Source organism: Canis aureus, chromosome 27, assembly GCF_053574225.1.
Source record: "Canis aureus isolate CA01 chromosome 27, VMU_Caureus_v.1.0, whole genome shotgun sequence".
Classification (NCBI taxonomy): Eukaryota; Metazoa; Chordata; class Mammalia; order Carnivora; family Canidae; genus Canis; species Canis aureus.
The window spans coordinates 10,213,990-10,226,146 of NC_135637.1; the positions used below are offsets into that span (position 1 = coordinate 10,213,990).

Genomic DNA, 12,157 nt, shown 5'->3' on the forward strand with positions numbered 1-12,157 from the left:
CCATGTAACAATCACAAGTACCAGCTACACAAAGGAAGGATGCCTGCTCTTCCTTAACACTCCTGACTGGGGTGGGGAAAGCACCTTTGCAAAATGGGGTATGGTCTGTCAAGAAAACTAATATGGAAGCATTTTTCCTGCTCCTGATCCAGGGGCCCAAGAAGAAAGGCAAGGCTGATGACAAATTCTAAGCAAGTCAAAATGCTTCCCTGCAACACAGGGCACTGTGGGCAACATGAAGACAGAAGCAGTATATTCCAAAGGGAAGGTGAATCTATGAACTGGATGTGCTATTCTGTCCACAAGGAGACTTGTAAGTAGCAACCTCAGCTCTCTGGCTCCTTTCCACCAACAGGGCCTTGCTGGCAGCTCACTAGATATTTCTGGGAGCGAGCTAATTAAATATTAACCATGCACAAAATCTTTATCCTCCATCCCTCAATAAGTCACTCTGAAGACAAGCAAACCTAGATGCTAAACCCAAACTGCCATGTATCTGAGAAAAAAAGGGGGTCAGCAAAAGGTAAATCCTATGAGATTCACCCATTACACAGTTATTCATTATTAAGTAACCCTCTCAGTCTCTAAGAAAAACCCTAGAAACTAGAAAAACAAACAAACCCATAAAACAAAAAACACCTGCTTGTTTACCAAACCAACCACTAAAACGTGTGGATCTATATCAGAGATTCTTTCTCTTTGATGTTAAAGGAGATTGTCCTTGATTTATAATAAAGAGTAAGCTTAGTGAAGCTGGCCTTTTAATTCCATCTATGTAACAATCAGGCCTCCTTATACCTCCTCAAAAGCACAGGGGGAAAAAAATAAAAAAATCAGTGAATAAACATCCAGATTCTCTCTGCCCATTAAATTTTCTTCTCCATTCTTGCATAAATTCCTGCCACAATTATTTATGTATTACTGACTTTAAATTAAATACCACATTTGTTTTTACGATGGGTTATCCGGGCTGAAAATAGGCCAGATGATGAGGATCCCCAGGATAAATTAATAATTTTCAGGTAGGCTGGTTCCAGCACTTGGTTTTCATAAAGCCTTGGTGCCCCCAAATCTCATTATCCCTTTCATTGTTAATCATAAGCACAACGGTTAGAGGGTCCCTCTGAGTTTTCCTTGATTCAAAATGAAAGCTTTGTAGTAGACTGCACGTAGGTAACTTGATTTGAAAGCAACCGCGGAAGTCCTTGCTGTAGGCAGGGACAGGTGGGAAGAACTTGCTACAGCAGCCACAGAGGTCACCACGCCGCTTGCCACACCGCTTCAGACAGGGCAGGAGGGGGCCCTTCCACTTCCTTTATTTCTAAAGTAAAATTTTTCTGCTATTTCAGTCTTGGTTGACTTATTTTGGGCAATAAACAAATGCGCTCTTCCCTCCCCCCAGGCCTAAGAACACCTCCGTCTGTGAAGATAAAAAGGAGCAGAACCCAGCAGCGCGGCGGCGGCGGCCTTGTGGTCTCAGCAGGAGCAGCGGCGCCCACACCCGCAGCGTGGCCTTCCTTCAGGCGCGTGGGAAGTGCAGGAAGGAGCCCCGGGAAGTTTCTGTCTGTCGGGCGCCCGTGTTTAATAAGGGGGTGTGAACCCGTCCCTACGTGGGCCGGCGCTCAGGCAAACAAGTCTGGCTACATACGTGAAACTTTTCGCTCGGCGTCTAAGGAGATACGGTGCGGCCCTGGAAACCAGCTCAGGCGGAGAGGAAGCTGCGAGTTTCCTTCAAGGAAACGCTCTGCTTCCCCGAGGTGGGGGCACTTCACACGGCCTGCGCGGCGGCGGCGGGAGGGGCGGCCGGCCAGCTCCCAGCAATCGGGCAGGCCCCGCCGGGGGCGCACCTAGGCCCGGGCGCACCTGGCCCAGCCCCCACCTGGCTCGCCGACGCGTCCGCCCCGCCCCGCCCCGCCCCGCACCCGGGGCTCCCGGCCGCCCCGGCCCCCTCCCCTGGGCCGCCCGGCCGCCTCGCCGCCTCGCCCCGTCGCCCCCGCACCCTGGCCGCCTCGGTCCCCAGCGGCCTCTCTCCGCCCCATCCCCGGCGCGCTTCCGGTTCACCTGCGCGCGGGCGGGCGGCCGCGGGGGCGGGGGGGGCGGAGGCCGGGGCGCAAGGTGGCCGGGGGCGTCCCGAGCCCGGGAGCTGCGGGGGCGCGTGCGAGGGGACCGGGGAGAGGGCGCCCCCCGCCCGCCCCCCGCCCGCCCGCGGCCCTGCCGCTCGCCTGGGTCTTGTCGAACTGTTCGCGCTCGGCCTCCAGGCTGTGGCCCGGCCTGCGGCTCAGCACCCGCGCCGGGACGCTCTTGATGCTATTCATCCTGCTGCCGCCGCCGCCGCCGCCGCCGCCGCCGCCGCCCGCGGTCCCGGCCCGGCCCCGGCTCTGAGCGTCTGAGCGCGTCACGGCAGCCCGCCCCAGCCTAGGCACCGCGAGGCCGCCTTAGGGCGCCCAGCCGGCCCGCCCCCGCCCCCGCCCGCGGGGAGCCCGGGCCTCCCCTCGCCCGCCCCGGCCCCGCCCCCGCCCCGCCCCCGCGGGGCGGAGCCCCGGCCGAGGCCCCCTGCCCCTCCACACCTCTGCCCACGTTCTCCTCCCCGGATTCACTAGGTCCTGTCTCCACCAGAGAAGGATCTCGCTAACTGCAGAAAACTTGGCCTTATTGAATCTGACCAATGGAAGCACAACTAGACATCTTTTTCCCTTCTCAATCTTATATTAATGTATGTGTGAAAAGGCATACAAGTAAGCCGTCCCCTTTGTGCATCTCTAACGTAACAGCAGGTATCATCGTCGCGGGCCGCGGGATGAATCCTCAGAGGCTGCAGGCCTGGGACAACCTGCAGACAGACCTGAACACAACACAGTGCTGTGTGCACAGAGTGCACAGTGCACATCTTTTCAAAGTGCATCGGAAAGATGCCACAGGAGGAGGTCGTGTGAGACTTTACAAAACACTGTTCTTGATTTGCTTTTTAAATTATCCAAGACTGAAGTAAAAAAAAAAAAAAAAGTGTATCTATATATACCTCACAGTTCTCCCAAGTGTATGCTATCAAATGGTTAGTTTCTACTATCCCGTTTTCCTCTCAGAAAGTAGGTATGAGATCACCCAGTACAGGTACTAAGGACTCCCCTTGAAGAGTGAGTGATGCCTACGTAACCCTGAAGGTGGTCTCCCTCTCCAAAACTTCATAGATTAATCTCTGCTTGCCCCAAAACTGACACTGGATACTTGAAAACTGTATTTGACAAGGCTCTCTTCTGACTCCACCAAAAATAAACTAACCATGCTTTATCTAATTCTAATCCCTGAAAAGTGTCTTTACCAGAATAACAATGGCTAATATTTATTGATGGCTTATTATTTGCCAGGAACTGAGCTAAATCCTTCACATGTACTGTTTCATCTTTAATCCCCAGCACCCTGGTCAACAGCTGTGTCCAAATAAAGACCACAGTAAAGGGGCTTGCTGGCTCCAGACCAGCTGTTTCTCAGACTCCTTTTTCCACATGAACAAAAGCAAGTTATCCTGTGAACTTTATATGTAACACAGCATCTTCTTTCAAAACAGGCAACAACTCCTCTAGGTCTAGAACATCTGCCACAGTGACTTCATATCAGCAATCAACTACCTCTCTTTTTAATAACAGTTTATTACTGGGATCCAAGAGCACTTTACTAAAATATCTCTAATGAATTATAATTTATCTGCTTGTATGTAAGCTTTTGAGCTCCTGCAGGGCAAGAAGCACCCTATCTTACTCCATTTTATAATCTCGGTGTCTAGGGATCCCTGGGTGGCGCAGTGGTCTGGCGCCTGCCTTTGGCCCAGGGCGCGATCCTGGAGACCCGGGATCGAATCCCATGTCCGGCTCCCAGTGCATGGAGCCTGCTTCTCCCTCTGCCTGTGTCTCTGCCTCTCTCTCTCTCTCTCTCTGTGTGTGACTATCATAAATAAATAAAAATTAAAAAAAAATATATATAATCTCGGTGTCTAGCAGGATGCCTGGCACATTAGCAATGTTCAATAAATGTGTGTGAAATGCAGGGTTGAAAGAATAAAGAATCCCCCATAGCAGGGATACTTGGGTGGCTTAGTGGTTGAGTGTCTGCCTTCGGCTCAGGGCGTGATTCCAGGGTCCTGGGATGGAGTCCCGGATCGGACTCCCTGCAGGGAGCCTGCTTCTCCCTCTGCCTATATCTCTACCTCTGTCTCTCATGAATTAAAAAAATAATAATAACCCCCCATAATTTGGTACACTTCAACATATGGCTTAGTTTTATAAGATAAGCAGCCTAGGACACAATGTTTCCCCCTCTGAATTTGCTAGGGTTCATCTCTGGTAATGCTGTTAGGCAAGAGACCTGGTTCTAGTACTGGTTCCATCACTGGTTGGCTGAGATTCTCCATATCATCAAAATCAGGGCACCATTTTGGTGTACTTCCAGAACGGTTTCATGCTTCCCACAGGCTATTAGAAAGGCAAAGAATTTGGGTTATGAATGCCTCATTTTAAGGAAAACCCAAGAAAGCTGAACAGCAGCGTTTATATCATTAGGCTTACTGAAATGATGGGGCTGCAGTCCCCACACTGCCTCACTGGTACATGTGTGTATGATCTGGTCCCAACCTCCCTGTCCAGCTTCATCTTGTGCCATCCTAGTCCATCAGGTCTGAAAATGCATCATGCTCCTTTCCACCTCAGGGCCTTTGCGCCTGCTGTTACCATTGTCAGGAATGCTCTTCCTCTTCCTGTTCGCTGGGTTAGCATCTATTTATCTTTCAGCTTCCCTGAAGCCTCCGCCCTTGACCTATGCCCCTGATGTATGTTGTCACAGTAGCTCCAAGCTTTATTTCAGAGCACTTACCAGTTTTTCATGATCTATTTGTGATTATTTAATTAAGGTCTGTCTCCACTGTAAACAAGGATTCAGTCTGCTTTGCTTACTGTTGTGTCTCCGATGGCCAGCAAGTAGTACTTACTGTGTGTTCAAATTATTTTTGTTGTTGTTGTTGTTAGATGTCCTAAGTGTGTATTTGGCTGAGAACCCAGAAATCATCCCTGATAGGACTGATTAATGTGCCCTCCCCTCATTTGATAAACTCCTCTCAAAGATCACTACCTACCTTGTCTGCTGTGGTCCTGATTAATTCATCTGGTTTCCTAGTTTGAACCAACCTTACCCCACTGAGCCTCTCAATACCATGCTTTCCTACTACAGCTTTTTAGGTAAAACTGTTTGTTGTTAATGTTTACATATTATCTTGACTTAGAATTTCTTTCTTTGGGGGTATTTCTCTTTAGAAAACCTGTTCACAAATTCTAAAAGTACCCTTACAACACCAGTCTCTTTTGATGGCTGAGATAATTTCTGGCAGGCAAATTACAGCACCATTTAGCTGCCTCCTAAGATGGAAGAGTATGGAAGAGTATTGATGACAAAATATAAATGCTTAGTTTTTATCTCGCAACTCTTTTAAACAGACCGAGGCTGACTCTCCCTACCAGAAACTGCTCACATATTTAATAACTTAGGCTGAGAGAGATAAATTGGTATTAATATAAAGATTTCCCATTTTTTAGTTGTATGTGCTATAATTCACAACAACGTGATAGAGTAAGATAGATACTGCAGATACTATAATCCTATGAGCTCAAATATATTTAGCCACAAAATAACTTTTGACTTTCTTCATCCTTTAGTTCCCTGAAATTTTCCTACTTATTAGCGTCTCATCAGTGTTCTCCTTCTCTCTTCACTGGGCAAGCTGACAGGTAGCCACAAACCTAGCATAAAGAGAAGGGAGAAATTTTCATATTTTGTTTCTCAGACTGGAAATCAGCCTCTCCAGAGACATTTTAGGCTTCCAACAGTTCAGAATCAACTGTACCTTTTTCAGACTTCCTCTGCACAAACCAGCCATGCCTGAGGGAGAAAGCAAGCATTTATAAAGAACACAGCCAAACCTCACCCAATTTCTCTTTTCAGCACCCTAATTAAAAAGGCTAAATGGGGTGGCTCCTCCACTCTCATGAAAATCATCTCTGAAGTAGCACTGAAACCTTTCAACAAAGGGGCATTTATACAGCACAATAGAACCTTGATATCTGCAATGCTTAAAAAAAATACATTCCCATTCCCAAGGAAATTAACTTGCCAGGTTCAGTTTCAAGCAACTAACCTTCCTTTTTTTTTTACTCCTTTATGATAAAAAGAAATCCAAGAAAATTATTTTTCTTTATTATTAAAAATATTTTTTATTGACTGAAGCTGATCAATTTTCTTAGAAGGGACAGAAATGCACATAGTATATTCTTTAAAAAAATTAAATTACAAGTTAAAAGGTAAGTGTTTTAGTCTTTAATGATAAAAAAAAAAATGCATACAAAACTTGCAAGTTTTTGTTTGTGTAAGTAGATGGGACCTATTACAGACCCAGACGAGATGGGGCTCTGTTCAGCTTTGGGACAGAAGGACCTCAACTGTCAGTAACAGAGGAGATACTTTCCAGTTAAAAATATTTTGTATCCTATCATTTTATGTCTCTTTTACATAGCAAAGTCCAGAGCTAAAGCCACAAAAGAAGAGAATACCACTTCTCATATATTCGCAGGTGACTCTAATAAGCTGTTGGTTGTAATTTAAAGCACAGTTTTTTTTTAAAAAAATCATAGTTAAGATAGCATTTTGTATGCAGGGGTTCTCTATTTGATGTTCACATTTTTAAAGAGCTTCTCTAGTACTTAACTGTAGTCTACATCTTTACAGAGAAGTCCTTTTCTCTCTAGCATAATTATTCCAAGTTTGTATATAGATAAATACACAGTAAGGTCTAATTTCTTACACATAAAAAAATATATCTTCAACATGAAAATGGCCAACTTGAAAACAAACAAAATATAGATGCTGAAAAATTAACTTTCAGTTTATGCTTCCCTTGGGTATTCAATGTTGCTTACAAAGGATTACAATCCCCTTCTTGTTTTCAAGGTTAGGTATTAGGTATTGATGTCCACTTCCTGCCTTCCGAAGATGAGAAATTGGCTTCTGCAAGAAGGAAAGAAACACAGAGTTAATAAAAATCGAGTCGAGAGCATTGGGTACTGTATTCTAAGTTCCAGTCTCTAAAAAATTAACTATACGTCTTGATTTTTATCTTCCTAAGGTCACGCAAAATACCATAAATCTGAAAATTTCTCAGCAGAGAAAGAACAAGGGAGAGAAAGAGGGCTACCTACACTCACTGCTTTCACAGAGTTCTTGACGTGCTCTCTTTTACCATGAAAGCATCTGAAGTGAGTATACTTTTTAACTTACCAAACTGGATTCTGAAGAAACTTTGTATTTGAAATGCAGGTTTGATAGAAGGAAACACAAATCAAGAAAATACTTACTACATCAATGAATCTTTTTTTTTTTTTTAAAGATTTTATTTTTAAGTAATGTCCACACCCCACATAGGGCTCGAACTTACAACCCTGAGATCAAGAGTCACATGTTCCGTGAACTGAACCAGCCAGGCACCCCACTCAATGAACATTTTTATAAAACCTGAAACCCCAGAAAAGACTTCTTTCCAAAAAGACATCCAAATGAAATGCTGATTTTTTTTTTTTTTTTTTTTTTTAAAGAAAGAGGCAGCAGGAAAGGGCAGAGGGAGAGGAACAGAGAATCTTAAGCAGGCTCCATGTCTAGCATGGAGCCTGATGCCAGGCTCAATCTCATGACCCTGAGATCATGACCTAAGCCGAAATCAAGAGTTGGATGCTTAACCAACTGAGCTACCCAGGTGCTCCTAAAATGTTAATTTAGATTCTGACTTTGAAAACTGTCTGTATTCACTTCCTTGTGTTTAAAATTCTAGGTATTGAGAACAAAACTCTTTGATCTTCATTTCTCATACAAACAATTGACTTTTACTGATTAAATTTAGAAGGTATGTATGAATAGGTCAAACAAGGATTATAGGTCAAACAAATGCATGGCCTTGACTCTATTATCAATGTTCCCAAGTTACTTATTAAATATCAAATGAGCTATAAGAGGAGATAAACAAAGGTGACTTACCTATGACCACAATGAATAGTGAAGTTGACTTTTGTTTTCTTCAATTACTAATAAAAGTATTTTTTTGAGCTGACTCTTCTGAGACTTCTAAATTCTACAAAACAACTTCAAAATTAGTACCCAGGAGAGAAAAACTGGACAATACTTAAGACAATACACACATATAGGGGCGCCTGCTTTCGGTTCAGGTCATGATCCCAGAGTCCTGGGATTGAGCTCCCTGCTAAGTGGGGAGTCTGCTTGTCCCTCTCCCCCTGCCCCTCCACTCCCTACTCGTTCTCACTCTCTTTTTTTTTCTTTTCTTTTTTTTTAAATTTTTATTTATTTATGATAGTCACAGAGAGAGAGGGAGAGAGAGAGGCAGAGACACAGGCAGAGGGAGAAGCAGGCTCCATGCACCGGGAGCCCGATGTGGGATTCGATCCAGGGTCTCCAGGATCGCGCCCTGGGCCAAAGGCAGGCGCTAAACTGCTGCGCCACCCAGGGATCCCTCGTTCTCACTCTCTAATAAATAAATAAAATCTAAAAAAAAAAACCCAAAAAACAAACACACACAAATATAGCAGAAATGCCCTTAAAATACCTTACAGAATTAATGAAATATAATGAAGTAATTTCATACAACTAACATCCTTCCAGCAAAGAGGTACTGATTTCCTATTCATGTGTGCAGCCCTTTTCCTGTCTCTAACTGCCTAGTAGGAAGGCTTTGTTTGCTTTACAATGTGTGTTATTCCTTAAACAATGGCAATCAACTAATGCCCAAATATAACTGGCTCTTTATCACAGCCTTAACATGGACTGTGTTGAGCCCTTAATGAGACAGTGGTCCTCAATAAGAGTGAACAACTCTTAAGTGCCACTGTTAAATTATAAGTACCTACTGAGGACTTGGTTAGCATTGTCAGGTGTTTGGGGAGATATTTTTAAAAAGAAGAAGAAGAAAAAAAAGGACAGAGGAGGATGATACCTGGAAAGACACTGGTAGACTTAGGTGGTAAACTTTAGCTTGCAGGATAAGCCACCTCCTCAGCATCTTCCTCCTCCCTTTGGGACCTACATTTGAGCTAGTGAGGGTTATTCTCTGGGCTTTCATTCATGCTGCTTCCTCTCTGCTCAAACAGCCTTCTCATGAATTTTATAATCTGATGTATTTTATTAATTTAAAAACATGATTCTAATGGGAGAAGATAGTTGTGAAAGACCTAGAGGATAAAGGGCTAGTATCCAGAATCTATAAAGAACTCATCAAAACTGACACCCCAAAAATAATCCACTTAAGACCTGGGCAGAATACATAAACAGACATTTCTCCGAAGATGATATCCAGATGGCTAACAGACACATGTAAAAATGCTCAGCATCACTCATCAGCAGGGAAATACAAACCAAAACCACAATGAGATACCACCTCACCCCCTGCTAGAATGGTTAAAATTAACTCAGGAAACAACAGGTGTTGGTGAGGATGTAGAGAAAGGAGAACACTTTTGTACTGTTGGTGGGAATGCAAACTGGTGTAGCCACTCTGGAAAACAGTATGGAGGTTCCTCAAAAAGTGAAAAATAGAGCTACCCTATGACCCACCAATTGTACTACTAGGTATTTATGCAAAGGATACAAAAATGCTGATTCAGGGCAGCCCAGGTGGCTCAGCGGTTTAGCACTGCCTTCAGCCCAGGGTGTGGTCCTGGAGATCGAGTCCCACGTTGTGCTCCCTGCTTGGAGCCTGCTTCTCCCTCTGCCTGTGTCTCTGCCTCTCTCTCTCTCTCTGCGTCTCTCATGAATAAATAAATAAAATCTTTAAAAAATGCTGATTCAAAGGGGTACATATACCCCGATGTTTATAGCAACAATGTCCATAATAGCTAAACTATGGAAAAAGCCTGGGTGTCCATCCACAGATGTATAAAGATGTGGTATATATACACAATGGAATATTACTCAGCCATCAAAAAGAATGAAATCTTGCCATTTGCAACAATGTGGATGGAGCTAGAGGGCATTATGCTAAGTGAAAGAAGTTAGAGAAAGACAAATACCATAGGATTTCACTCCTATGTGGAATTTAACAAAACTGATGAACATAGAGGAAAGCGAGAAAAATAAGATAAAAACAGAGAGGAAGGCAAACCATAAGAGGTTGTTAACTATAGAGCACAAACTGAGGGTTGCTGGAGGGGAGGAGGGTGGGATTAGGATGTGCTAAATGGGTGATGGGTATTAAGGAGGGCACCTGTTGGGATGAGCACTGGGTGTTGCATGTAAGTGAAGAATCACTCAATTCCACTCCTGAAACCAATACTATACATACATTAACTTGAACTTAAAAAAAAAAATAAAGAATACATATCAAAACGAAGATTATTCAAAGAGGATCTGTAGGCTTTACCAGTCTGCCACAAAAATAGGTTAAGAATCCTGGTGGACAACACCAACAGTCTCAAACTAGTGATGATGTGCAGTCCCATGTACTTGTCAAACAGTCCAAATTCAGATTCCAGGTGAATCCCTCCCCATCCCCACCCAAGTAAGTAGAAAGCCTGCTGCAGGGTAAGGTGATATGGTCAGCTGTGCTGCATTTTACTCTTTCCTTTTTTCTCTCTTTTTTAAATTATTGGGGCTATTTTTTTAATAGTTAAAACACTGACATTAAATAGTATATATTCTTATTCCCATCCCCTTTTTGTATATGTGATCAATACCATAGGAACCTTTCAGCATCTTGCTTCTATTCACTTAATAACATATCCCAGAAGTATTTCCACTCTAAGACTTTCCTCATTATGTTTTATGGCTAAGTAATATTCCACCCGGTGGACATACCATTGCTACTCCCTCAGTTCCTTCTTGCTGGACACTTGGATTGTTTCCAAATTTTTGCTATTTTGAAGCAGCGCTGCAACAAAAAACTTGTACATGTGCCACTTTATACACATGTGGATGTAGTCATAGGAGAGATTCCCAGAGCAACACTACTGTATCAAAGGATCAGTTCTGCAATTTTTAGGAAACAGTGCCAAGTTCCCTGCCAGAAAGTTTGAATCACTCTGTGCTCCCCCAACGAAGTCTAAGTGTGCATTTCAGAAAAAGGCTTTGAAATAAGACCCTTGTTCTCAGCGCCAGATGGCAAAAATGGTGAAACAGGCCACGCAGAACTTTATCCCGCTTATTTGTTTTTTTCTCTAACTAGCTATACCCCATTCACAGGACCAGAGGGAGGGAGTCATTAAGTATGTTGCCAAGTAGATTTCTGTTGTTGTTTTTTTAAAGATTTTTTTTTATTTGAGAGAGAGAGAGCCAGAGCGCACAAGCAGGGGGAGGCGCCGAAGGAGAGGGAGAAGCAGACTAGCCACTGAGCAGGGAGCCTGACACCCAGGATCCCAGGACCCCAGGATCATGATCTGAGCTGAAGGCAGACAGATGCTTAATGGACGGAGCCAGCCAGGTGCCCCTAGATTTCTGTTAATTGAATTGTTTTTGCAACATTTCCAGAATTAATTAATAATCTTCTGGAAAATTTATTACATCCGAAGCCAGTATTTTTTTTTCCAACTAATTCCAAATGATTATCTAGTTCCAGCTGTGGCACATTAAGTACGAGATTTAATCACTTTTCCTCACCCATGAGATGTAAGGTTGAGATTACGTACCTCTTCTGGGTCTTTCTAGCTCAAAAATTCTCTGAAACCAAGTTTTTGCCAACTTCAAGAGCTTTAGCAGTTTTTCAGTCTATAGCTGAGGTTACTGTTTTGTCTTTTTCCTGTTTTTTTTTTTCCTATCAGGTCTATTCCAGGTATTTACTGACAATCTCTGTAGCAGGTACTGCATGTGCTACAACCAGGAATGCCAAGATGAGTAAGGGGGGTTACTGAAGATGCTCATGGGGACAGGAAGAAATGCACGCAGTCTGCTATCATGCATGTAGTCTGCTTACATGTTCACAGACACACATAGCTGTGCCATGAGGACAGAAGTGAAGGAGCTATTGATTCTATCTTAGATAGGAACTTAACATACAATCCTCCAGAAGAGATTAAGAGCCTGAGGCCATGAGAATGAGTAGGGGTCTATCAGGTAGATCATACGCAAA

At 43.8% G+C, this 12,157-nt stretch overlaps 2 protein-coding genes across 13 annotated transcripts in view; both read right to left on the minus strand.

Moving 5' to 3' along the window:
• HIP1R (huntingtin interacting protein 1 related) overlaps window positions 1–2,407 on the minus strand; it is a 28,280-nt gene extending 25,873 nt beyond the window's left edge. Inside the window, exon 1 of the mRNA XM_077875388.1 lies at window positions 2,223–2,407. Coding sequence (XP_077731514.1) covers window positions 2,223–2,315 — 93 coding nt within the window. The 5' untranslated portion in view covers window positions 2,316–2,407. The remainder of the gene's footprint in view (window positions 1–2,222) is intronic.
• Window positions 2,408–6,225: 3,818 nt separating this feature from the next.
• Window positions 6,226–12,157, minus strand: part of CCDC62 (coiled-coil domain containing 62) — a 40,552-nt gene continuing 34,620 nt past the window's right edge. For 10 of the 12 annotated variants that reach the window (XM_077875415.1, XM_077875414.1, XM_077875410.1 and 7 more), the window contains one exon: window positions 6,226–7,044. In XM_077875415.1, coding sequence (XP_077731541.1) covers window positions 6,943–7,044 — 102 coding nt within the window. In that variant the 3' untranslated portion in view covers window positions 6,226–6,942. Of the gene's footprint in view, window positions 7,045–8,064; window positions 8,159–12,157 lie in introns of all 12 variants that reach the window. The other 2 variants (XM_077875411.1, XM_077875413.1) reach the window with 2 other exon arrangements.